Raw genomic sequence first — 27,813 nt, forward strand, 5'->3', positions numbered from 1 at the left:
CGATCCTAGCTATTTTGGTTCCCTTGTCAAACAAAGCATTGGCACCCAACACGAGACCTTGTTTTAGTTTAGTTTTTTCCACTTACTGACGTCACGAGATTATTTGGTCATGTGAAATCTCGTCGCTGTAATCGTTGCGCCTTCAAGAGTTTGGCACATTTTGGAACAAATGAGTGGCGTTGGGCGTTCTATTTTCGCCAATGGCGTCGCGACATTTAACTAGGTAACAGGCGCACGCGCCCATGTGACACTGCAGCGCGCGGGCGCGTGCATCTTCTTCTTGACGAGCTCTGCGGACAAGACGGTCGTGCAGGCGTTTCCCGTCTTTGTCTTCCTGTGTTCAAGGTGACAGTAGAGCATCTGATCAGGTGAGACCCGTGACGCCATTTGCGCCGCCTTTCTCACTGCACTAGGTGCGGGCGAGAGCAACGTACTGTGTTTCTAATTACATACGGTTGAATTCAAGCAAAACTGTTCTTCGGTAGGCCACGCCCCGTCTGAGTGCAGCTGCTGTGATGACATGACGCACGTGGATGGGTGTATGTAACCTAAGCGTGTGCGTACCAGCGACAGCTCGTCCAGTGTTCGGGTTTGCGATACAACCAGGGGTCTCAAACTCCAGTCCTCGGGGGCCGCATTACTACATGTTTTCCAAGTTTCCCTCGTTAAACACACCTGATTCAATTATCAGGCTCCTGCAGAAGGTGAGGATGAACTGATCATTTGAATCAGGTGTGTTTAACGAGGGAAACTTGGAAACCATGTAGGAATGCGGCCCCCGATGACTGGAGTTTGAGACCCCTAGTCTACGTGGTGTGTTCACATCACATTTGGGTCTTTTCCATATCAACGGTGAACACTGTTGTGATTGGTCAATGAGGTGTCGTGAAGCGTTTCGACACATTGCCGAACTGTTATGATACTGTCACTGAGTGCTGACACCTGCCTGACCTTAAAAATACTACAGGCAACGCAGTCGACAGACTCATCTGACACTGATTTGATGAGCTAGTATATACATTAATTAATTTAAGTAATTATAATTTATATTGTATTCTTTCGCATTTTTAAATTTAAAATATATTTTTCTTTTTTGTTACAGTCAATAATGTGAACATGTATCACAACATGAAAATCTAGGTGAACGTGTTGTGAAAGAAGACGCTTGTGCATTGGGGTTTGCTTTGTACAAATTTTTATTTAAAACAATAAGTTTTTCCAATGTTTTGACATTTAGCCTGTTGTGCTTTTCGGACACAATTTCTCCAGCCGTTGAAAACACCCGCTCACACGGCACAGATGAGGCTGGAGTGCAGTGTAATGGGCCTTTTGATTGTCCTAATGTCTGACTTGGGGCTGCTCCATAATTCTTGATAACTTCCACGTTGAATCGCAAAAGATCAGATATTGTTTTGGCAGGTCCATCCCGTTGACAATGCGCTTCCTTTAACAGAGGTTTGGCGCGCTTCCTTGACAGGCGATACTGCTGCTGTTTCGGTCGGCACAGATGAGGCTGGAGTGCAGTGTAATGGGCCTTTTGATTGTCCCAATGTCTGACTTGGGGCTGCTCCATAATTCTTGATAACTTCCACGTTGAATCGCAAAAGATCAGATATTGTTTTGGCAGGTCCATCCCGTTGACAATGCGCTTCCTTTAACAGGTTTGGCGCGCTTCCCTGACAGGCGATACTGCTGCTGTTTCATTCACGTGACTTCTTTAAAGCGCTACGTGCTCCGACACAGGGCTTCGCTCTATGAGCTCGGCACATCAGCGACGCATCGGTGTTGCTACATTTGCCCCCTAATATAGCATGTAATAAAGACCCCTTGTTTTTATATATGAATATTTTGTGTTTTCTGGTCTCTTTTAAGTCCTATATTATTCAAAAAGTAATTGATTTAAAATGTTTTAGGCTATGCTGTCACAATTTAAGATTTCAAAAGGGGTGCCATGCTGTCTTTAAGCTTGTGATCAAGCTGAATTCTCGCCGTATTTGGGAGTTCACAAAAAACACGATGATCCATGGCGTTAGATTGGGGTCAAAAGTTGTGTACTTGGGGAAAAAAAACTTGAATCTGAAAATAAACGGGGCGGTTCGGTGACGCACTGCTTAGCACGACCACCTCACAGTTAGGTTCGATTCCACCTCCGTATCTGTGGAGTTTGCATGTTCTCCCCGGGTCCGCGTGGGTTTTCTCCGGGCGCTCCGGTTTCCTCCCACATCCCAAAAACATGCTTGGTCGGCAGAATGATCACTCCAAATTGCCCCTGGTGTGTGAGTGCGAATGGTTTTTCGTCTCTGTGCCCTGCGATTGGCTGGCAACCAGTTCAGGGTGTCCTCTGTCGATTGGATGGATGGATGGATGGATGGATGGATGGATGGATGGATGGATGGATGGACGGACGGACGGACGGTCGGACGGACGGATGGATGGATGGGACTACCCCCCGAGAAACAGCGCTTTCAGGGAATCACCGCATCACTGGCAAAGAAAGCCCAGCGCCGCCTGTACTTCCTGCGGAAACTTAGGCGAGCGAGCGCTCCTCCGGCCGTCATGACTGCATTTTACCGCGGCACCATTGAGAGCGTCCTCTCCAGCTGTATTGCTGTTTGGGGTGGCGGCTGCACTGACTACAACTTGAAGGCCCTGCAGCGCATAGTGAACACGGCTGGTAAGATTGCTGGTGCTTCGCTCCCCTCCTTGAAGGACATTTACACCTCCCATCTCACCCGCAAGGCGACCACGATTGTGAGTGATGCGAGTCACCCCGCTCACTCTTTGTTCGAGCTTCTGCCCTCTGGGAAGAGGTACAGAAGTCTGCGCTCCCGCACCTCCAGACTCTCAAACAGCTTCATGCTCCAGGCTGTTAGGATCCTGAACTCGCTCCCCCGTTCTGCGTAGCGTCCTGTACTTTCACTGTCTGAACTGTCTGAATGCACACTGGCTCTTATTATTTATTATTTGTTATTACTCTTATTTATTGTTTGTGCCTTTTTGTTTATGATGTTTTTTACTTTTGCGCTATGCTTGCTGGCTCCGTTGTTTATTGTGTTATCTGTTTATTTATTATTTATTCATCACTCTTACTATTGATTGTTAGAATTTTTGCCTTCTTGTTTTTATATTGTGTCGCGTACATGTATGTCTATCGTGTTATGTGTCTCGTCACCGTGGGATAGAGAAAAACGTAATTTCGGTCTCTTTGTGTGTTGTGACGTGGAGAGATTGACAATAAAGCTGACTTTGACTTTGACTTTGATGTAGGAGCTAAAACAAATTAAAGTTGACGCCTATATACGACATAGTCATGACATTGGCAGCCTTAGAATTGATGCCTGTGACAAATCTATATTTAAATATCCATTTCTGACAGCACTGAGGACTAAAAGAGATTTAAGGACGATCGATTTAGCCACATTTTGCAGTTCAGCAGCCACAATTCAAGTACTATTATGCCTGATTTCGACTACCATAATTCTGCCAATCGCTCACTGATTTGTTACATTAATCCGGAAACTCCCCACTTGCCTCAGGCTCGTCCAACCGGCCTGCAGCTGAATGGGGCGTTAAATTGCCAATTCTCCACACAGTGATAAACAGTGAAATTATTTGTTTTGGGGGTGAGGGGACGCTCTTGCCGCCCCCCACGTGACTTAAGAAATGCGGCCCTGCGCCGCCCACGTTGCCCGTGACAAAAACTGCTGCTGTGTGGGACCCTGGCGCCCTCAATTACTGCGTGTACCACGTTTCACTGGCAAAGAAAGCCCAGCGCCGCCTGTACTTCCTGCGGAAACTTAGGCGAGCGAGCGCTCCTCCGGCCGTCATGACTGCATTTTACCGCGGCACCATTGAGAGCGTCCTCTCCAGCTGTATTGCTGTTTGGGGTGGCGGCTGCACTGACTACAACTTGAAGGCCCTGCAGCGCATAGTGAACACGGCTGGTAAGATTGCTGGTGCTTCGCTCCCCTCCTTGAAGGACATTTACACCTCCCATCTCACCCGCAAGGCGACCACGATTGTGAGTGATGCGAGTCACCCCGCTCACTCTTTGTTCGAGCTTCTGCCCTCTGGGAAGAGGTACAGAAGTCTGCGCTCCCGCACCTCCAGACTCTCAAACAGCTTCATGCTCCAGGCTGTTAGGATCCTGAACTCGCTCCCCCGTTCTGCGTAGCGTCCTGTACTTTCACTGTCTGAACTGTCTGAATGCACACTGGCTCTTATTATTTATTATTTGTTATTACTCTTATTTATTGTTTGTGCCTTTTTGTTTATGATGTTTTTTACTTTTGCGCTATGCTTGCTGGCTCCGTTATTTATTGTGTTATCTGTTTATTTATTATTTATTCATCACTCTTACTATTGATTGTTAGAATTTTTGCCTTCTTGTTTTTATATTGTGTCGCGTACATGTATGTCTATCGTGTTATGTGTCTCGTCACCGTGGGATAGAGAAAAACGTAATTTCGGTCTCTTTGTGTGTTGTGACGTGGAGAGATTGACAATAAAGCTGACTTTGACTTTGACTTTGATGTAGGAGCTAAAACAAATTAAAGTTGACGCCTATATACGACATAGTCATGACATTGGCAGCCTTAGAATTGATGCCTGTGACAAATCTATATTTAAATATCCATTTCTGACAGCACTGAGGACTAAAAGAGATTTAAGGACGATCGATTTAGCCACATTTTGCAGTTCAGCAGCCACAATTCAAGTACTATTATGCCTGATTTCGACTACCATAATTCTGCCAATCGCTCACTGATTTGTTACATTAATCCGGAAACTCCCCACTTGCCTCAGGCTCGTCCAACCAGCCTGCAGCTGAATGGGGCGTTAAATTGCCAATTCTCCACACAGTGATAAACAGTGAAATTATTTGTTTTGGGGGTGAGGGGACGCTCTTGCCGCCCCCCACGTGACTTAAGAAATGCGGCCCTGCGCCGCCCACGTTGCCCGTGACAAAAACTGCTGCTGTGTGGGACCCTGGCGCCCTCAATTACTGCGTGTACCACGTTTCTTTTTTTTGGACACACGCACACATGCACACACGCATGCACACATGCACACATGCACACACGCATGCACACACGCATGCACACACACACGTTCATATGATTGATTTGATCTGATTGATTGAACATTTTTTGATACCCGGGGGTGGGGAAATTCAGGCCCCAGCAGTATCCATACCACAGAACGGGTATACAAAAGACACACAGATGGCATGAGCGCAACTCAATAGGCTCTCATAAGGCTGCCACACAACGGCGCCACAAAGAAAGCCAGAAAGTGTGAAAGATGAAACTCATCAAAGCAAAGCAAAAAGACAAAGGAAAAAAGTAACAACGGCCAACCAGCTCCCCTCAATATCAGAGAACACCCCAAAACACACAAAATAGCCACCACGGGGTCCATAAATAGGTGTAAGGGCAGTCTAATTCAACGGCGCCCAATGGAACGTGGTCGTGAATCGGTGAAAACATCACAAAGCAGGCAAACGTGTGAGCAGCGACCTGGGCACCCAGTCGGGGCACGTGCAGATGGTCACCACGGGGCTAGGACGGCGAAGGTCGTTGGTTCCGACGAGCACGAGGGAGCGAACTCCCCACAGGGGTCACAACTGCGAGGCCAAGGCGAGGGACCCGGTGAGCACCGGCCGGATAAGCAGGAAGCCGTCGTAGAGTTACGCCGGTCTCGACCAATGTGCGCAGCTAGGGGTGTAACGATTAATCGATACACATCGATTAATCGATATAATGCTCTACGATTTATCGGCATCGATGCTAAACGTAAACATCGATTTATATCGCCGTGTTTGACCTCGGACATTAGACGCGACTTTATTTTGAAATCCAGTTCATTGTTGCTTGCTTCCTCTTTCCGGGAGCAGTGCGCGTGTGTTGTGAGCAGAGCAGGCACGTGAAAGGGGAGTCGACAACTAGTACGCGGCTCCTGGGCTGGTGCTATGGCTAGTGTCCAAAAAGACGAGGAAATTTGCTCCCCTTTAGTCATTCGTTTGGAAGCACTTTGGATTCCAAAGAAAAGATGGCTCAACGGACAAGACACGTGCAGTTTGTAAATCCTGCCATGCGGTGATCAAATATTCAGGGAGGACAAATCTCGCCGCATATTTAAAGAAAAAACACGACATCAAAGTTCAGTGTTAAAATAAGCACTTTGTATACTACAATACTCTTGTAATTTCCTAAATAAAGAGTTTGCAGTACCTTGTTGATTTTGCGTATGAACTGTTATAAATCAGGATATTGTTCTATATTTTTTATTTAAATCCATCGTAGAGCACTATATCGCGATATATCGTGAATGAATCGCAGCAGGCTTTAAGATATCGGCAAATATCGTATCGTAGTTCTTTGTATCGATATGATATCGTATCGTGACAAAACCCGCGATTTACACCCCTATGCGCAGCTATCCCGGTCCCAGGGAAAAAAAATATCCGATTCGAAGGTGCGGTAGAAGGCACCAGCATCGCCAAATGGACAAAAAGCCAGAAAGAAAAAGGAGAAAAGAAGGAAATAAAGAGAAAAAGCGAGAACACTGCTGGGAGGCTGCCACTCACATTGGCGCCATACCAAAAAAAAATAAAAATATGCGGGAATCAAACTCACGGTGTCGGCACACAAGACAGGCAAGTGCACCCCGACACCATCAGTATTTTGTTGTTTCGGTTTGCCATGCACTCGGCTTATGACGTCGTGTTTGTATCGTGTGTTCCAGGATGATGATGAGTTCGCCATCCGACAAGATAAAAAAGAAATGGTCCAAGGCCAGTCTCAACCTCTTGCCATGTTTCTACTTTGTCGAGGTAATCGCACACACACGCACACATGCACGCAGCAGTTACAGTATCTCACAAAAGTGTGTACACCCCTCTCATTTCTGCAATGTCTTAATTATATCTTGTCATGGGACAACACTGAAGAAATGACACTTTGATACAATGTTAAGTAGTCACTGTAGAGCTTTGATAGCAAAGTGAATTTATTGTTACTTCAAAGTAACTCAAAATACAACAATGAATGTGTAAAATGCTGGCAACAAAAGTGAGTACACCCCAATTAATCTCAAAATTAAGCCAAAATTTGGACCAATTAGGCATTTTTCTTCCCTGTGTAATGCGACTAGTTAGTGTAATGAGGTGTTAGGTGTGATTGGGGATTAGGTGTATTAAATTAGGTATTTTCACTCTCAGACTGGTCATAGGAAGTTCAACATGGCACCTCATGGCAAAGAACTCTCAGGAACTAAAAAAAAGAATTATTGCTCTACATAAAGATGGCCTAGGCCAGGGGTCGGCAACCTTTTTTACAAAGAGCCATTTGGGACCCCCCCCCCAATGAAAAGAAGGCACCCGGAGCCACAACCCATTTTGACATCATTATATATATATTATGCATGTATATATTATGCTATGTACAAAAAACTATTGCATTTATGAAAATGAAATCAACGAACTGCTGCAGAGAACACAGAATTTTATTTCTGTATGTAACAAAAAGCATTTTACACTTGGTTGATGCTTAATTTCAAATAAAATACCCAGTGTCTATTTGAGTCCTCGTATTTAAGAAATAAAAATCTAAACTTACCCAACCCACTGAACAAAAAATGCAAACTGTCCTCTTATTTATGATATAAAAATCCAAACTTATCCAAATATTATCCACCAGGACTGAACGAACAATGCAAAGCAAAAAAATGCATAGTCTGCTTCTGTCCCATCGCGTGTACTGGAGTGTGCAGCCAGTTGTCCTCCTGAATCAAAAAAAGGACTACTTCACTTAATATATAGTTATCACGCTGGTAGTGTGCTGAAAAAACGACGGCTGCCGGACGTGAGGGACGCCAGCAATTTGAATGTCGCACATCGGCGGATGTGACGCATATTTTGGGCGGTAAAAATATTAAAAACGTTTAATTTTAATGTTACAAGTTCATCATAATCTTCAGATTCACAATTATATTTTAAAATGAACAAACTAAAATGAAATTAAATTTTTATAAAATACTCATTATTTTCCAAAGTCACAGGGAGCCACAATAGAAGGATGAAAGAGCCACATGTGGCTCCGGAGCCATGGGTTGCCGACCTATGGCCTAGGCTATAAGAAGATTGCCAACACCCTGAAACTGAGCTGTAGCACGGTGGCTAAGACCATACAGCGGTTTAAGAGGACAAGTTCCATTCAAAACAGGCCTTACCATGGTCGACCAAAGAAGTTGAGTGCGCGCGCTGCGTCATATTCAGAGGTTGCCTTTGGAAAACAGGCATATGAGTGCTGCCAGCATTGCTGTAGAGGTTGAAGGGGTGGGGGCTCAGTCTGTCAGTGCTCAGACCATACTGCGCACACTGCATTCAATTGGTCTGCATGGCTGTCGTCCCAGGAAAAAGCCTCTTCTAAAAAAGATGGACAAGGAAGCTTGCAAAAGGTTTGCTGAAGACAAGCAGACTAAGGATATGGGTTACTGCAACCATGTCCTGTGGTCTGATGAGACCAAGATAAACATACCGTTTTTTTCCATGTATAATGCGCCCCCATGTATAATACGCACCCTAAAAATGGCATGTCGATGCTGGAAAAAAGCCTGTACCCATGTATAATACGCACCCAAATTTTGACTCCTAGTTAAGTCCGTGAACGTAAAATTATTTCAGAAAAAAGATCATCTTTGGGAACAACCGGATGTTATTCCGCCGGTCAGTATCACTGCGCATGCGCTAGCATACTCAATAGCGAAGAAATGTTTTGGATTTGTGTAGGGTACATTGTGACAGCAAACGAGCAGGTGATCTAGCAAGCGTCTGATACGAGAGCATTGTGTTCGTATGGAGCGTGTTTGAAGTGAACAGCAGAGAAGAAAGCGCATCTGTAATGGCGGCCTCCGTATGATACCCGGATTTAAAAAATATATATATATATATATATATATATATTTTTTTGTACCCATGTATAATGCGCACCCCAGATTTTAGGACAATAAATTAGTTACATTTTGCGCATTATACATGGAAAAAAATGGTATTTGGTTCAGATGCTGTCCAGCGTGTGTGGCGGCAACCAGGTGAAGAGTACAAAGACAAGTGTGTCAGTCAAGCATGGTGGTGGGAGCGTCATGGTCCGGGGCTGTATGAGTGCTGCTGGCACTGGGGAGCTACAGTTCATTGAGGGAACAATGAAGGCCAACATGTACTGTGGAATACTGAAGTAGAGCATGATCCCTTCCCTCCGTAAACTGGGCCGCGTAGCAGTATTCCAACACGATAGCGACCCCAAACACACCTCCAAGACGAATACAGCCTTCCTAAAGAAGCTGAGGGTGAAAGTGATGGACTGGCCAAGCATGTCCCCAGACCTAAATATCTGTGGGGCATCCCCAAACGGAAGGTGGAGGAGCGCAAGGTCTTCAACATCCACCAGCTCCGTGATGTCATCATGGAAGAGCATTCCAGCGGCGACCTGTGAAGCTCTGGTGAACTCCATGCCTATAAAAGGGTTACGGCGGTGCTGGAAAATAATGATCGCCACAGAAAATATTGATGTTTGGGTCCAATTTTGACATTCTCGGTTGGGGTGTACTCACTTTTGTTGCCAGCATTTTACACATTCATTGTTGTATTTTGAGTTACTTTGAAGTAACAATAAATTTACTTTGCTATCCAAGCTCTACAGTGAATACTTAAAAAGTTAAAAGTTAAGTTAAAGTCCCAATGATTGTCACACACACATCTGGGTGTGGTGAAATTTGTCCTTTGCATTTAACCCATCCCTGTGTGATTTTAATCCATCCCCTGGGAGAGAGGGGAGCAGTGAGCAGCAGCGGTGCCGCGCTCTGGAATCATTTGGTGATCTAACCCCCCAATTCCAACCCTTAATGCTGAGTGCCAAGCAGGGAGGCAATGGGTCCAATTTTTATAGTCTTTGGTATGACCCGGTCGGGGTTTGAACCCACAACCTTCCAGTCTCAGGGCGGACACTCTACCACTGAGCTGGTGGATTGCATCAAAGTGCCATTTCTTCAATGTTGTCCCATGACAAGATATAAGTAAAACATTGCAGAAATGAGAGGGGTGTACTCCGTTTTGTGAGATACTGTAACTTGGGTTGTCGTGTAGCTCCCCATCGTGGCCTCCTCAATGGTGTCGCTCTACTTCCTGGAGTTGACGGACATGCTGCGGCCTCCGAGACTCGGCTTCCGCTGTCACGACCGCGATCTCAGCAAACCATACGTGGAAGGTGGCGACGAAATGATTCCGCTGCTCATGCTGCTCAGCCTGGCCTTCGCTAGCCCGGCCGCCTCGGTACCTGCCGCCTCCGAGCAAACGAGGGACCGCGGCTCCCTCTCCTGACGCGCATGTGCTTGCGTGCGGTGGCAGATCATGCTGGTGGAGGCCTTCCTCTATCTGCTGCAGTCCCGTACCACAGCCCAGGGAGCAGAAGGCAGCATCGCCGCGGGAGGCTGCAACTTCAACTCTTTTCTGAGGAGGACTGTCCGCTTTGTGGGTACGAGCCCCGCCACAGCTGCACAGCAGGAAGTTGGTCGTCATATTCTGCTCAGACTGAGGCTTAAAACAGGCGGCGACGTGCACCCACTCAGGGCTCCGTGACTCCTCGCAAATAGAGGCCTTTTCTAGACTAGAGTGAAGAAACAATGACTACAAGGTTGTTTGCTTTTTTTTGTGTGATCTAACTGTTTGTCCATCTGGGTCATTTGGGTGAATGGCGGGCACCGCTCGAATTGTTTTGCAGGTTCGTTGTGGCAAGTTTGAAGCGAGAATGTTAGGCAGCGGGACAGCCACGCAGCTCCGATCAGCCATGCAGATCCGATCAGCCACGCGGATCCAATGCATTGGCATGCCCTCAGAGAAAATTAATATGCAATCTGCTTCTTGGCATCTCGGTGCCCTTAATGGAGGGTTAGTGGCGCTTTCTCATTAGAAGAAATTCAGTGAGTGGCCAAGCATCACTCGTTTTGGCACAAAGGGTTAGGGTTAGAGCCAATTTTGCTCAGGGTGCTATGCAAGCCTCCATCCGGTTGATGGACCTGCTCTCCTTCTCTCCCTTCTGGTGGGGTCAGATCGCAGGCCTCCATCCAGTTGATGAACCTGCTCTCTTTCTCTCTTTCCTGGTGGGGTGGGCCATGTCAGGCGTGCACGTGTTCGGGCTGTGCGCGACGGCGCTGGTCACTGACATCATCCAGCTGTCGACGGGTTGCCACGCCCCCTTTTTCCTCACCGTCTGCAAGCCAAACTACAGCCACGTCTCCTGCGAAACCAACACCTACATCACCAAGGACATCTGCTCCGGACACGATCGACATGCCATCGCCGCCGCCAGGTGCGCCCCCCGTCGCAGCTGCCTCAGCTTGCTTTCCAGCTCGACCCTTCCTCACTGATTCGTCTCTGCTCTTTTCTGCCCGGGCAGGAAAAGCTTTCCATCGCAGCATGCCACTCTGTCCGCATTCGCCGCTGTGTACGTTTCTGTAAGTTGGACCGCAGGTGAACGTCACTCAAGCCCAACCTTGAGCGCTTGCACAAAGCTTTGTCTGAATTTTCTCTGTGTCACTCCCGTTTGCTCGCCTGATCCCGTTCGTTAGCCCTGCAACAAAATGGGATTTATTTCCAAAAACTCCAACAGAGGTCACGCTTGGCGCTACCAGATAGCGCAATGTCATTGTCAGGTCTAAATACTCGCGAGGAGAACGATAGAGAGAGGAAACTCAGTTACAATCTCCATCAATTCTGAGTTCTCCCTCCACGTGCTCCTCTGTTAGAGTGGTGCTCACTCTAACTTATTTTGAAAGAACCACTCGGAGACAAGTTAATCGTTTTAGACACCTGCAGGCGGAGAGTTCACTGGTCGCTGTGCTTACAGCGATGGTCGAATTTAGTCTGACTCTCGCTTCCCACAAGAGCATCTTTATTAAGAGAAAAAGGGTGGGGGTGACAGTGGACAGAATAGACGTTAAAGCCCTTGACCTCTAGATTAGCAGAGCAGGGGATGTTTTACGACATTGTGTAGGATGGGACAAGCTAGGTTATTTATTACTGGTTACACACCAACATAAGCATAAAACTAATCTACCTAGGTTATTTATTACCGGTTACATACATTCCAACATAATCATACGATCAAGATAGTTTTGGAAAACCCTGACATATCCCTCCTGTTTTATCATATGATTATGTGAACCCGATCAACCAAACACAAGGAAGAAAATATAAAGAAGAATAGTAAAAATAATAAAAACAATAATAAAAAAGATCAATAAAAAAACTGAGATGACAGCGGACGGGTTGGGGGACGCGTAGGGTGAAACATGACAAAAACAACAACCAATGATAGCAATAACTTCCAGTGAAGATGAGGTTTTCCCTCAATACTCCAGTTCAAACTTATTGTGTGATCTAAAAACCTGCTGGCCGATGTTAATATGCAGGAAAAGTCTCACACGGTCCCTCTGCCTTAGGCGACCAGAATGCTATCAATAAAAAATATAAATAAAGCCACGATCCGTTCCGAATGAAGAAGGTCCCGTCCAATGGTGCAGCCATGTTGGCAGGAGAGCCCTTACGCCTTGAAATGGCTCTCCCATCCTGGCACACAGCGGTGATGTCCAAAGCTCCCATCCAGTTCCCTCCTGGAGAGCAGTTGTCGTGAATGCATTCGTGGGTCTTGTTTTCTTGGATGAAACACGTGTAGTCCATTCCAGGTAGCGTCCTGGTTTAGGCCACTTGTGGCATCTGTCGTCCTCCAACAGTCACATTGGGATTAATCCAAAAGAGTTTGATCACAGATTCATTCCTGCGAGTCCAGGGCGGTAGGGGTAGCGTCACTGACTGTGACAGCACAGTGTTGATATCCAACTCCTCCCATGGATGCCATACATTTCGCTTCAGTGACATTCATTGCTTTGGCCTCCAAGTGAACTTGTGTGGAGCAAGGGGAGTTTTTGAACACACACATAACATCCCACCTGTGTGTGCGCTCTCACAGTGACCTTCACATACCGGTACCAAGCGTTGGTTTCGTATGGGTTTCTGGGGTCTCATGACCAGTCCTCAAAGTTCTCATTGTGTGACCATCGTTTTCCACGGTCAACATTATTATTTGGTCTGTTCAGATGTGTCCATAGACCATAGCATGCTCCAACCACAACGCAGCAGAGGATCCACCTGGCATGTGGAGCCCCATTGCTACTAAGATGACAGGAACACCGAGACATACCCCCGCCTAGCGGAGTTGGGATCGTTGTTCGTAGACTTCGCCACCACCCCGAAATGAGGGGTCCAGCACTCCTTGTAGCTTGCAGTGGCTAAGGTGAATCCAGCTGGGTTGTTCAGCGATCTTCACTGCGGTGGGGGTAGTCAGCAAGACTTGGAATGGTCCCTCCCACCATGGCTGGCCCAGTTCTTTCCTTTGATGACCCTGATGTAGACCCAGTCTCCTGGATTGATGGGGTTGTCGACCTGTGAGGAGGAAAATCAGGCGGCAGTAAATTTGCATCTGACACATCCTTCAGCCTGAGTGCCCTGATCATGCTACCTATGTTCTTCGTCTGCCTTTTGCAACTCTTGTAGTCAATTGTAATGCCTTTTTGAACGAGGGAGATAGGAGTGTTTGAAAGAAGAGTTTGAGCACTTCCTAATGATTCCTCCTAACCAAAGACCGTTCATGACAGGGGCTTTCCTATTTATTGCCTCCTGTCTTAAAGGAGATTCCCTTATCCATGCCGTCTTCTTCCTAACACGTTCGCACCCACACAGGTTGTACACATAAACACACACACCGAGCGGTTTGTGTTTACAGAGATTACGCGCGAACACAGAACACAGACAAAGGGATTCTACACATCTCTCATGTAGCTTCTTTTGATAGAACCTCCTATTGGTAACTGTATAGCGGACTGTTCTGCATATAATCCCTTACTCAACTCCCTTGCTTCTACTTTTCCGTGTCGGTGCAGTCGTAAGTGATCCCTATTGCAGTCATTGTATTGTTAACTGTCACCTTGTGCGACTCCTATGCATGATTGTGTGAAAGTCAAAAATTGAACGTATCCAACTTTCTGACCACCCAAACTCCACTGTGGTGCAACGAACTTACTATTTTATTGAGTAGGTACATTGAGCAACCTAGCTTCCTCTTGACTGAATTCACTTTAGTCCAAATGTCCTATTCTAAAATTTATCTAACTCAATTTCTACTTCTTATGCCTGATGAGCCAAAACATCAAATCTCGCTCTTGTTTCCTACCGTTTTAGCCTATTTGTCCTATCCAAATCTGTTCAGTCTCCGATTATGATGCTTTTCTCTGTAGCCTTACGCATTATTTAATTATTATTATCATTTTTTTTTTTTTTTAACAAATCTCCTCAGTTCTGTCAAACTCAGCGCACAATGAAGCTCCTGTTCAGTTTGACCCAAGCTTCACCAAATTTAGCAATGCCACAGCAAGGAGTGCAATTTGGCCGTCGGACATTTCAAGTCCATATCTTTTGCCGCACCTCACCCTCTCAAGTTGGTGCTCTTTTGTTGTTGCTTCAGAGCCAACCCATCCATCACTCTCGAATGAGTCCATTGTTCAAATGAGTCCATTTTCACATTGTGAGTTCCTCCGCTTCTCACTGTCTTTTCTTGTCCCCGAGGATGTCGTCTTTCCTCCGGAGTGTACTTGTCCCCCTCCAAGTACAACAACAGTCTTTCCTTGTCCTTGCCAAAGGTCATAGGTGCCTCAAAGCCAGGCACCGTTTCGTAGTCGTCCACGGCTGCAGGCGGAGTCTCGGGATCGAGTTTCAGGGATCCTGGCACTGAGAGTGACAGACTGGGACATCAAACTTGTAATCAAATGTAGCTGCTGCCATCAATTCGCTAGTAACGTTTGTTTACCAAACTTCAAAATCTCCTAGTAACAGCAATCTTGTCTTTATATTGTAAGTCCTGTAACTCATCCTATTTTGAAGCTACGTTTCGTCTATAGTTCCAATTTAATGGAACAGTACATTGTCTTCAGTATCATAATTCAAGATTAACTCAACGAGGTCTGCGTTCCACATCTAGCTCTTGACCTCTCAAACGTTATTACCTGTGTCATGCTTGCTCAAAAATGTGACTTAGAATATAGTGCTGTGAATTTCCAATCTCCCTGATCAAATTGGATCCCGCTTCTTAGCTCTTCTTTCTCATGCTCCTGTTAGCCTGCAATTGTCCGAATCAATAATGTTGTTTTCTTTTAACTGTCTTTCTTTTGAACCTTTAAATCTCTCGTGTTGCGAACCTATCTACACCAGGAAGGGTCTTAAAGAAATGACCAACAGATTACTCCCAATATCTCCTCATTATTTACGAGTTAGCCTCCCTTTCCTCACTCGGTTGCATATCTTGTCAGTTGTTAATGGAAACCAGATGTCTCGTGCCAATGAGATCATGGACCAAGGCCCAAACAATCCCGAGATATACATTGCATGATACCAGAACAGAAATTTACCACAGTATGACACCAAATGTATTCAAAAATCCATATGTCGTAAAGTGTTGTATTATTACTATCTTCCACTATCTGTCCTATTCACTCCCTCCTTCTGAGGCTTGGCAACGACCATGCCTCACACCTTGACAATCCATATGTCGTAAAGTGTTGTATTATTACTATCTATCACTATCTGTCCTATTCACTCCCTCCTTCTGAGGCTTGGCAACGACCATGCCTCACACCTTGACAAACGTTTTGGGAGAATGTGTTCTTTACTACATATGATTCCATCATTTAATTTGACTTTCTATCCAAAACGCTTCTCAATTTCCCAGTTCACACATCTTCTGCATGTGTTACTGGTTCTCCACTTTTTTCTCTAGTTAATTATTAATCCAAAAGCTATGTTTTTCATTTTAGCATTCAACTTACTCAAAACCACTCTTTCAGCAAAGTCGCTCTACTAATTTTCCATAGTAGTCGCCAACAGCTTCAACCATTCAACCTGTATTTTCCTATCATTCAAGGCAATCATTCATCAATGCTCATTTGCATCTCACACACAGTCTCCAAAAAGGAGTCTTTCCATCACATTGGTCTCAATTCATCCAAGCTCACCACACAACATTCATATACCATTTTCAACTCAAGGTTCCTGATAGAACAATCCACCAATCCAAAAAAAACTCAACTCATAAAAACTACTGGCAAATTAATCTGAATTTTTCTTTGATTTTAGATTTAACGAACTCAATTTCTCAGATTTAGCTCGCATATAGCAGTTTGTATAATTTTATAACACCATCAATCAATTATTCCTATTAAATGTAGCATTGCAATGTCTTAAATTCACAATTTTGCTTCTTCCAATTCCTGAAAGCATGTTCTGTCGTTTTTTTTTTTAAAATTCCTCATGAGGGCTCGACACTTAACATAAACTAGTGTGGATCAATTTCTGCTCGCAAACACATTTCTCTCTTTTCCTCTCATTTTTATCTTTCCAAGTCGTTTCTGTTCTGCGGTGCAAATTGAATAGACCACAGTCTAGCAAATTTCTTTACACTAAAAGTTTAGCCAATCTTCATCATTTTAACACACATGCACAGCTCTCGTGCGCGAAAGGTAGATCCCAGCACCAATGATTCGTCACAGGCTGGCCAATTCCTGTGGTCGATCATGAGCTGGTCCCTCCCACGTACACGAGGACAGTACATTCTAATTTTTCATTTATCTTATCTATTTACCACTTGATTTGCAAATTTTAACTTTAGTGTACACACACAATTTGATCTCTGGTCATTTGTAATTGGGCATACAAAAAGCATTGTCGTACTTCTTGTATGGACAGGAGCTCTAATAATCCAAAAAATGTTCCAATAATCTGACAATGACATGTTTTGCTGTCATATGGGCATCTATTCTTTCTTTCTCTGTATTAGCATGAGGGGTCAAAGGAGAGGAAGCTTGTCATGCTGTAAATGTGACTTTTCCTCTGCCTCTTCCTCTGCCCCTTGACTGGCACCGCTTTTTTTTTCCTAAAACACTCTCTTGACCAGTGTCCACGTTTCCCACAGTTCCAACAGTTGTCAGAATCTGATGGGGGGTTTGAATTATATGGTGGCCTTCGGCCTTGTTGGTCTCTAACTCTTCCTCTCCCCTTTGGTAACTTTGGAAGAAGATCGTTGTATCTTCATTTAGATCATTATCATCATCTAGATGAAATACATCAGAACATTTGCCTTTTTGGATCACTTTTTCAGCATGCCTGTCCCACTGCATAGTTGTTGTAACAAGTTTTGCACACGAGCGGAATGCCTCTCTTCCTCTTCTGCTTGAGCTGCGGCTGGAGCTGTGGCCGGGACAGTGCGCCTGTGGCCTCATTGTCTTCCGGCCTGACAAACATAGTCGCAGCCTCATCACTTTTCAACTTTCTGTCTTTTGTTACATTTCAACTTTCCTTGTACTTCATACTTTTTCTTCCACTTCGGCATGTATTGCATACAATTAAGAAATCTACTCGCCATGAACTTCTCATCTCCTTCAAGAGCTAGAGATTTATCGTTCTTTTTTCCCATCTTAATTTTAGTTTTTCCAGTTTTTTTTCAATCTTTTTTTTTTTCTTTGAGGATCCTCAATACAGGTTTAATTTGACCTTCCAACAAATTATTAGCCTGTGTTATTGCCGTCGATCAATGCTAGAACTGCTTTTTAGTCAATTTATCCTACCAGTCACTCTCAATCACACAAACTCCAGCGCTTTTTATTTTTAGGCCTATCCAGGATGGGTGTAAAACCCTTCCAAACAGCTTGGAAAAACGGACAAAAAAAGAATCTACGCCTTTCTTCAATTAAGAAAAAAAACCTCTGTTTTTTCTTAGCCCGTTCTTTCCACTGGGACTTGAACCCGAGCTGTTCTTTGGCCGGAAAAACGTACAAAGAAAAATCTACACCAGGGGTGTCAAACAAATTTTTTGGGGGGGCCGCATTGTAGTCATAACTTCTTTTGGCGGGCCATTATGACCGTCAACCCAAATTAATGGATGAGCACCTCATATTCTATACAGTAAAAGCTACAAAACAAACTGACAAATAACTCGTTTTCGAATCAGACAAGTAAAAACTGGTCAAATATTTACAAAAAAATATATTAAAAGTGAAGACAATTTGCAATTCTAGTAATGATACACAAATTTGATGCACAATTTGTCTTCGCGGGCCACATAAAATGATGTGGCGGGCCGTATCTGGCCTCCGGGCCTTGAGTTTGACACCTGTGATCTACACTCTTCTTTGATTAACAAAAAAGAAGCTCCGTGTTTCTCAGCACGTTCCTTCCACTGGGACTGTAACCCAAGCCAGATCCCTCAGCTTGGAAAAACAGACAAAGAAGAATCTACGCACTTCTTCGATGAACGAAAAAGAAGCTCTGCTTTTCTTAGCCTGTTTCTTCCCCTGGGACTCGAACCAAAGCTATATTCCGTGCACCTCTACCTTTTACGCGTTTCACAACAACACAATCCCACAACTTTAGGGCTTTAACTTACTTGACCCCTGGTTCGTTGCATTGCCGGGTCCCGTCAATCCACCTCTGTCAGACGAAGGTAGACTTAAGATGCTGGCCCAGCGAAGAAGTTCTCTTCCCAGGACTTTCTTTTCCAGGTCCTCCTAATGGACGCTGGCTTGTCGACACTGCAGCACGTCTTCCTCCGTCAGCCAGATGGCGGGTATGAGGGTCCCGGGTTTCGGCACCAAAATGTTAGAGTGGTGCTCACTCTAACTTATTTTGCAAGAACCACTCTGAGACAAGTTAGTCGTTTTAGACACCTGCAGGCGAAGAGTTCACTCGTCGCTGTGCTTACAGCGATGGTCGAATGAAGTCTGACTCTTGCTTCCCACAAGAGCATCTTTATTAAGAGAAAAAGGGTGGGGGTGACAGTGGACAGAATAGACAAGTTAAAGCCCTTGACCTCTAGATTAGCAGAGCAGGGGATGTTTTACGACATTGTGTAGGATGGGACAAGCTAGGTTATTTATTACTGGTTACACACCAACATAAGCATAAAACGAATCTACCTAGGTTATTTATTACCGGTTACATACATTCCAACATAATCATATGATCAAGATAGTTTTGGAAAACCCTGACATCCTCTATTTAATGTTTTGGTTGCCCTGGTTACAGAGGCGTTGCTAGTACTTGCTTCACTAAAGGGAGGGGAGATTGTGTCTGTAGCAACGCTGATTAGCAAAAGAATGTAGTGTGGTGTGAATTAGCACTTCATTGTTGGCCCGTGACCCCCGCAGAGTTTGTCCATCTGTTCTTCTCCAGTTGTTCGCCGAGTCGTCCGCGAGTGAGATCAGATAACTTTAATTGCTGCTTTCCTGTGGAACAATGCAACTAGACCTTTGCTAGACTTTATCTACTTAGTAAATTAACACGCAATAACAATGAGTGACTTGTCCTAAACACTTGAACAAACATTGAGTAAATATGGGATAACTTGTACGCAACCACTTCAACCTGTGTTTAACACTTAATAAAGAAAAACAGTTCTGATCAACAACAATCTATGAACCAAACCTACAGTTAACTAAAAGGAATGAAGTTTCTTTCAACCAAATAAGAACATTTCGCCTATGCAAATAAGCTCTGCTCATTGTTAGTGAAGGCCTCTTACAGGAACAAAAACACACAGATAACATAAGGACAGGAAGGATACATATGGCTGACAGGGATCAAAAGACATCCCTGTCACTAAAGAGAAAGAACCTAGAAAAAAAGGAAAGCCATAAACTTGTAAATGACAAGGCTTTACTTAAATTATTCCAACAGTCATTATCCCCTTATCAAAAAGGAATAGCTGAAGCACCTCCGATCAAAAAAAGCGGACTGATGCGGCGACAGGTGAGCGCATAGTGGGGAGAGCCAATTGGTCCACCTTAGAGAGTGGGCGGGTGCTGACTAACGACCCGGCGAGCTAACGGGGAAAGCACAGAGGCAACCTACAAGAAAGCACCAAATCGATCAGATTGTGGAAAAGCAAATGTAGATGGTTTGAGGCAAGCGAGAAGAGTCTCAGTGGATACGTGCCCTCTGTGTTCCGCCCTTCAGATGTACTTCAACTCCACCATCTCGGAGCGCACCAAGCTGCTGAAACCCGTCTTGGTATTTGTGTTCGCCATAGCCGCCGCGCTGAGCGGCCTGACCCAGATCACGCAGCACCGCAGCCACCCTGCCGACATCTACGTGGGCTTCCTGGTCGGAGCTTTCATCGCCGCCTACCTGGTGAGCTTTTCTCGCCGTGTGCTCCACCTTGGATTGTTTTTGCCAGGACACCGCCTGCTGGCCTTTGCTGGCCTTTGCTGGCTTTTGCTGGTCTTTGCCGGGCTTCGCTGGCCTTCGCTGGCCTTCGCTGGCCTTCGCTGGCCTTCGCTGGCCTTCGCTGGCCTTCGCTGGCCTTCGCTGGCCTTCGCTGGCCTTCGCTGGCCTTCGCTGGCCTTCGCTGGCCTTCGCTGGCCTTCGCTGGCCTTCGCTGGCCTTCGCTGGCCTTCGCTGGCCTTCGCTGGCCTTCGCTAGCAACACTCTTGAAGCTGTTGATTCTCCCGCAGGCTTGTCACTCCGTGGCCAACTTTAGGTCCTCTGACACGCCTCTGGTCCTACCCCTTCCGCCCAGTCTGGAGGACCCTTTGCGAGCTCTGACCGAGCGAGGGCACGAGTCAGTCTACAACAAGGGCCCCGCCTCAGCCTCTGAGAGCAACGATGAGATAGCAGCCAGTCCGGGACCTCTTCAGAGGGAGGTTGCGTCCATGGCAAGCATCAAGAGGGCCAGTGCGGATATTGAGCTAAGGGCCCCGCGGAGTCCCATGGCCAAGGAGACCATGCTGACTTTCAGCAACACTTCGCCCCGAACCAGCATCGGTGTCAGTGACGGAACTCCTGGTCCGGCTCAACCTGTGCAGCCGCTCCAGCAACGTCCAAAGACTGTCCATGTCCCCATGGACACGGTTTCGTCACAGCGTCTCTTGTCAGAATGGAAGAATAGGTCCGTGGAGATGCGAGCTCAGAGCGTGCGGGATGACAACGAACTTGGCGAAGACGGCTCCGACTCGGGGAGAGACAACAGATGTTCTCCCGTCCTTGCCGTGTCCTCCGGCAACGCCTCATCCAACCGCAACCCCACTCCTCCTCCGGGTTGGGCTGCCAAACCTGTGGCCACGCCGAGAGCGCCACAGATCCAGCAAGCGGTAGCGCCTCCAATTTCACCCAAGAGCTCCTTAGCCCGCGCCAAGTGGTTGGCTATTCGAGAGAAGGCTGGCATGGAAGCTTTGGGTGGCGTGGCGGCCAACCACCCGCGACTGCTTCAGGTGGTGGCCATGTCCAAGCAGCAGGGGCTTCTGGCATCCCTGTCCTCGCTGGAAAAATGTTCAGAAAGCGCTACTGTTTGTTGCAGCTCTTCAGCCGCCCCCTGTCTGCATTGCCGGCCGGCTGGCGAGAAGCAACGTGAAGTCGTTGTCACCGTGAACGCCCACACGTCTCACCATCCTTTGGCTCAAACGCCACCAAGTCCCTGGGAGTGGGCCCGGCCCAACCTGTGTGACACATACCACCTGAACGGCCTGCAGCAAGGAGATCCCGCCGCCTGCGGCAGTAGCTTCCGACAGCGGCGAGCTGGCGCCAGTTATGAACCGCCGGCACAGTTTGAGGCGTTGACAGATGCGCAGCGCAAAGGAATGGCTAGCAGACGCAAGACGGCGCTGGTTCTTCTGGAGCGAGGCGCTCACCTTACTAATGAGGAGAACCACCTCAAGAGTTTCCAAGGTCGCACAATGAAGGATGAGTCCAGTGGATTCTTTTGAAAGGTTCTCTATTTTGGAGACAATCATGTCTGTAGTGCAGTCGCATCAATTCATCAGTTGATTCTCATTGGCCGCTTTGCTGAGCAGTGGGCGGAGGACTCTGATTCACGGTCTGAACGACATTCGTACTATGGGCGCAGAATTTTATGTCGACGTCACTGCCATGTTAGATTTGGACATAATTTTGAACTTAGATGTTGAACAACAACAATTAGGATTCATTAACACCTCCAATTTTGTAAACACCCAAACCTCAAGCTTTGGACTAAACATGAATCTAAAGTTTCTCTCGCGACTGCCATCATTCACAGTGAGGATAAAACTAACAAACATACAATAATCAAAACCAGTGAAATGCAAAGATTAGTTCTCCTTATTCAAAAAGCCTCATGTCGCATCGCCATTGAAGATTGAATTCTTTCAGCCGCAGTTATGAGATGTTCACCATGGATATTTCAAAATTCTGCATTTCAGTGTTACAATTGGTAGCTGTAAACACATTGCCAAAGTGCTCCCATCTATCAAACATTTATAATTAACAGATGAAAAGATCAACATTGATTTTGGTTTCCCAAATGTTGCAGCTTTGGGAATTTCTGTTTCTTGACTTGCGTTTTATAACGAGGCTGAAATGCCACATCGAATATGGCGGCCACGGTGACGTTCTGGACCAACGGATGAGATGAAACTTCTTCGCCCGCGTCTCGGCTCTGAACTTGGCTGCGATGCGATCGTTCAGTTTCCATGGTGATGCTAAATGTACGTGTGCTATTGTGACTAAAACGCTAATGTTGACGTAACGACGCGCAAGAAAAGCAAATGACTGTCATCCAAAACAACTCGGACGGAACCCCTAATGAGACAAATACACCGACTTTTGATCTTTTAGCCTGTTAGCTATACTCTACGTGCCAATATTTTCGACATGGGCGCGCTTAGGGCGAGAAGATGGCTACATAATGGCCTGGTTGCTCGTCAGTGTCAAGGAGCTCAGGGCACATTCAAACTAACTTCCTCCTTCCACTTGGATTGCGTCAGCCCCAAAATTGTTTAAGTCCCTCTTCAAGCCATCAGCCCAACGGAGACCTCTGACGCTGCTTCCCGGTGTTGTGCTTGATTTGGTTCCCCCGTGAGATTTTGTTCCCCCTGCCGCGGGAGCGCGCACACCTTATTTGGAAAGCGAAAACCGATGTCGTACGGCGTCAACACTACGTTGTTTTCAATAAAAACATGAAGAACTCACGTTTGCGTCAGTCAATTTTAATTTTTATAAAGGATTATTCTCATTTGATGTCTTTAAATTCATACGCGTTCTGCCATTGATGCGGGGTGCAATCAAAGACCAGTCGTGCAGGCGGAATACTCATTCACTTCACCAAAACGCAACAATATAATTACGTGAGCTCTTTGCATAAACCTCGCTGCAAAGAAACTCCTCTTTTTGGGTACAGGCTACAAGGAGTATATATTACTGTAATGAATGAACGAATATTGTAATTTCCCACACTAGCTGGTCTTTGAACGGCCCATACTCTATCGCGAGAGCTTGAGTGTGTTTTCTAAGTTGGTACTCGGGAGTTGAAGAATAAAGAACACGAGTTTTCTGTTCAGCACACGGCGTGGCCTGTTTTATGTCAGGACGACATTACATGGTGTCAGGAGTGGGATCAGCCTTTACCGAACCGAGATGTCCAAGTTTAACCCTCCGTCGGAGTTTAACTCAGCTCGCCCGAGTGAATGGCCGGAGTGGAAGCAGAGATTCGCACGCTACAGGCTGGCTACGAAACTGAACGCAGAAAGCGGTGAGGTCCACGTTTGCTCCCTGATTTACGCGATGGGTAGTGAAGCAGAGAAAATCTTCGCCTCGTTTGAGTTCGCGGGGGAAGACGATAAGAAAGACTATGGAGTTGTTCTTGGAAAATTTGATGAATACTTTATACCCAGATGAAATATAATACACGAAAGGGCGTGCTTCTACCAACGAAACCAACTACAAGGAGAAAAAGCGGAGGCGTACATACGAGTCCTGTATGAATTAGCAGAGAACTGTGACTTTGGGGACAAGAGGGACGAGCACATTCGTGATAGGCTCGTTGTGGGCATAAGGGACAAGGAGTTGTCGCTGAAACTACAGCTCACAGTAGACCTGACGCTGGCGCATGTTATACAGCAGGTACGACAGTCTGAAGAGGTCACCAAGCAAATTAGCATGCAAGGTAGCGGTCTCCCACCGGAGCTCCAGGTCGCAAGTGTTTCCGCAGAAGGACGTCGGAAAGGACCACACAAAAAGTCCACACAACATACTCAAAGAGAGTCCACAAGCTGTGGTAGATGCGGCACACAGCACTATGAAAAGAACAAATGTCCAGCAGCTAGAAGAGTATGTAAAAAGTGCAACAAAAAGGGACACTGGGCTCGTGTATGCCGTACCAAGGTTGTGAACGAACTCAGTGAAGCCACCCAGTACCACTTTCTAGGTGAAGTCACTGGCTCAGCAGACCCCGAGAAATGGACTGTCACACTGGACATTGCAGAGATGCCTCTGACCTTCAAGATAGATACAGGAGCTGATGCAAGCGTCATTGGAGACAAAACATTCAGTCTACTCAATAAAAAGTACAAACTAACCCCTACCACAATTCCCTTCTCAGGACCCGGAGGTCCACTCCAGTGCTTTGGGATGTTCGAGGCAAACACAGAGTACAAAGGAGAAACCTACACCTTTCCAGTGTACGTGATAAAAGGGAACAGCTGCTTGCTCAGTCGCACAGAAGCGGTCAGGATGGGTTTGGTGAAAAGAGTAGAGGAAATCAGTGCTGTGTTCGGAACTACTGGATTGTTAAAGACGGAACCAGTAAAGATCCTTCTCAAAGAAGATGCACAACCATACGCAGTCCACGTGGCCAGAAGAGTCCCACTCCCACTCATGCCACTCGTAAGGAAGGAGTTACAGAGACTAGAAACTGAAGGCATAGTTGAAAAAGTAACCGAACCTACTGAGTGGTGTGCAGCAATGGTGCCGGTCTTAAAGCCCAACAAAGTTGAAGTAAGGTGCTGTGCAGACTTGAGAAAACTAAACAAGGCTGTAGCACGGGAGAAATACGTGTTGCCGACAATGGAAGAGATAATGCCAAGACTCTCAGGATCCAAACTGTTCACATCCCTGGACGCTGCGAGTGGGTTCTACCAGATCCCGCTGCACAAAGACAGTCGCAAACTAACCACCTTCATTACTCCCTTCGGGAGATATGCTTTTTGCAGACTTCCATTTGGAATATCGAGTACCCCCGAGATTTTTCAGCGCAAGATGGCAGAGAGACTACAGGGGCTGGAAGGTGCAGAGGTGTACATGGCTGATATATTGGTCCACGGAGAGACAGAGGAGGAGCATGACAAACGCTTGGAGCAGGTCCTCAGAGTCGTTGAGGAAGCCGGACTGAAACTAAACAGAGGCAAGTGTAAGTTCAGACGGAGGCAGATTAAGTTCTTGGGACACATCATTGATGAGAACGGGGTGAGGCCAGACCCAGCAAAGGTTGAGGGGATTGAGAAGTTCCCTAAACCCCAGAACGTCGCTGAGCTGAGACGATTTATTGGTATGGTCAACTACCTAGCAAAGTTTGTGCCTGAAATGGCGACAGTTGGACAACCACTCTATGAACTTCTAAAAACCAGTGTGAGATGGCAGTGGGGTCCGGCACAGGAATCCTCTTTTCGGAGACTGAAATCAGCTTTAGCATCTGCACCGGTTCTCACTTTCTATGATGCCAACAAACCCACAATGGTGTCCGCTGACGCCAGTACCTATGGGCTCGGAGGAGTCCTACTTCAGCGACATGGTGAAGATTGGAGGCCAATGGCTTATTGCTCCAGGAGGCTTCGTGATCCTGAAACGAGATACGCACAAATAGAGAAGGAGTGCCTAGCGAGCGTCTGGGCATGTGAGCGCTTTGAGAAATACCTGATCGGACTAGAGACATTTACATTGGTCACGGACCACAAACCATTGGTGCCTTTGATGAACAATAAGGACTTGGATAATGTCCCACTAAGGTGCCAGAGACTCTTGATGAGACTGATGCGTTTTAATGCAGAAACAGTATACGCACCCGGCAAGACATTGGCAGTGGCGGACGCACTGTCGAGAGGGCCCCTTGAACAAACCGGCGACGAGCAGCTGGAGGAAGACGTGATGGTGCACATCGGAGCAGTCATCAACCACCTCCCAGCAACACCCCACAAGCTGCAGCAGATAAGAGAGCACACCGACCTAGACCCCCAGCTACAGCTAGTTAAACAGTTTATTCAGAAAGGCTGGGCAGGTTACGAAAGACAGGTTCCCGAGGCAGTTAAGGATTTTTACAAAGTAAGGGGGGAGCTGTCTGTGGTAGAGGGGTTGGTGGTCAGGGGAAGCCAGATAGTAATTCCTAGTGTGATGAGATCTGAGATGATAGACAGGATTCACGATGGTCACCAAGGTCTAGTGAAGTGTAGAGAGAGGGCCAAACAATCAGTGTGGTGGCCAGGGATCTCAAAATGCATAAACAACAAAGTTACTGAGTGTGATTTCTGCACTGCAACTAGGCACACACAGAATAAAGAGACACTCATCCCAGCAGTATTGCCAGATAGACCATGGCAAAAGATAGGGGTGGATTTATGTGAATATAACAAGCAAAATTACTTGGTAGCTTCTGATTATTATTCTCGCTATCTAGAGATTCTGAACTTGCCCACAACCACAACCACTCAGGTTATAAGTAAGCTAGCTGCTACTTTTGCCAGGTTTGGGGTTCCAGAGGAGCTTGTTAGTGATAATGGGCCTCAGTTTACTTCCGAAGAGTTCAGGAGGTTCAGCAGAGAGTTAGATTTCATCCACACCACATCTAGCCCGCATTACGCTCAAAGTAATGGTCATTCAGAAAGGGCAGTGCAGATAGCAAAAGGGATTCTTAAGCAGGAAAACCCCCTTTTAGCTCTTATGGTTTATAGGAGCACTCCCACTACTTCTACAGGCTGTAGCCCAGCGGAGCTGCTGATGGGCCGCAAGATCAGAACCACGCTGCCCATCCTGTCTGCTAACCTGGATCCAAGGTGGCCCAACAGGGAGGAGACGCGCTCTACAGATGCTGCGGCCAAACAGAAGCAAGCATTTTATTATGACCGCAGGAATGGTGTCCGACACTTACCTCCACTGAGTTCTGGAGACAACGTCCTGATGAAACTGGACAATGAGAAACGATGGGCTACTCCAGGAATGGTACAAGGTAACAGTTCTGCACCCAGGTCCTATGTCGTGACGACAGCCCAAGGAGGTTGTTTTAGACGGAACCGCCACCACTTATTGAAAGTGCCTGCTGCTCCCTTACTTCCGGCTATCAGCGGGCCCCCGCAAGATCTTTCGCCCAAGAGTGGGGACGACGACATTATTGCAACCTCTGAGACATCACCAATGACTGAGACAGTTACAATCACTCGCTCAGGTCGAGTGAGTAAGCCTCCACCAAAGTTAGATCTTTAGTTAGAAAAAGAGAGAAAACAAGTTAAAGTTATGCTGTGTTCAAATAAGCTATTTGATGCGGTGTTAAGATACTGTTATTTGTGTTATATAACTTAGTTGCAGAAAACTTTCATATGGGGAAACAAGAGTTGGGTATGCTATAGTAATAACAACACTGTTCTGTTGTTACAACTTATAACCACTTGGTGGAGCCTAAGTTAGACTTTGTTTTTCAAAAAGAGGGGAAGATGTAATGAATGAACGAATATTGTAATTTCCCACACTAGCTGGTCTTTGAACGGCCCATACTCTATCGCGAGAGCTTGAGTGTGTTTTCTAAGTTGGTACTCGGGAGTTGAAGAATAAAGAACACGAGTTTTCTGTTCAGCACACGGCGTGGCCTGTTTTATGTCAGGACGACATTACAATTACAAAGGAGACTTTATACTTAATTG

At 46.2% G+C, this 27,813-nt stretch overlaps 1 protein-coding gene and 1 long non-coding RNA gene across 5 annotated transcripts; one reads left to right on the forward strand and one right to left on the reverse strand.

Annotated features, from left to right (window-relative positions):
- The first annotated feature begins 240 nt into the window (after window positions 1-240).
- plppr3b (phospholipid phosphatase related 3b) lies at window positions 241-27,745 on the forward strand. 4 transcript variants are annotated; one of them, XM_061297621.1, is made up of 8 exons: window positions 247-368; window positions 6,748-6,835; window positions 10,145-10,330; window positions 10,406-10,532; window positions 11,177-11,366; window positions 11,454-11,511; window positions 20,114-20,287; window positions 20,611-27,745. In XM_061297621.1, exons 2-8 carry the CDS (start codon window positions 6,749-6,751, stop codon window positions 21,856-21,858), a joined length of 2,070 nt encoding a protein of 689 aa, XP_061153605.1. In that variant the 5' UTR covers window positions 247-368; window position 6,748; the 3' UTR covers window positions 21,859-27,745. The 4 variants fall into 4 exon arrangements, with proteins under 4 accessions (XP_061153606.1, XP_061153605.1, XP_061153603.1 ...); XM_061297622.1 differs by lacking the exons at window positions 10,145-10,330; window positions 10,406-10,532 and having other exon boundaries at window positions 241-368; XM_061297619.1 differs by lacking the exons at window positions 247-368; window positions 6,748-6,835; window positions 10,145-10,330; ... (2 more) ...; window positions 11,454-11,511; window positions 20,114-20,287 and having other exon boundaries at window positions 21,867-23,660; window positions 24,510-27,745.
- On the reverse strand, window positions 7,489-10,193 carry LOC133167090 (uncharacterized). The gene is made up of 2 exons (XR_009717904.1): window positions 8,233-10,193; window positions 7,489-7,785 (listed from the first exon to the last, which is right to left on the reverse strand). It is a non-coding gene; the product is annotated as an uncharacterized LOC133167090 (long non-coding RNA).
- Window positions 27,746-27,813: the final 68 nt, after the last annotated feature.

This window comes from Syngnathus typhle, linkage group LG14, assembly GCF_033458585.1.
Source record: "Syngnathus typhle isolate RoL2023-S1 ecotype Sweden linkage group LG14, RoL_Styp_1.0, whole genome shotgun sequence".
NCBI classification, from domain to species: domain Eukaryota; kingdom Metazoa; phylum Chordata; class Actinopteri; order Syngnathiformes; family Syngnathidae; genus Syngnathus; species Syngnathus typhle.

Excerpts from the sequence above, each read along its gene's own strand:
- plppr3b (XM_061297619.1), top strand. The coding sequence starts at position 23,546 with ATGTCCAAGTTTAACCCTCCGTCGGAGTTTAACTCAGCTCGCCCGAGT. Across the intron at positions 23,661-24,509 it reads GAAACTGAACGCAGAAAGCG|GACCCGGAGGTCCACTCCAG; the intron begins GTGAGGTCCACG and ends TTCCCTTCTCAG.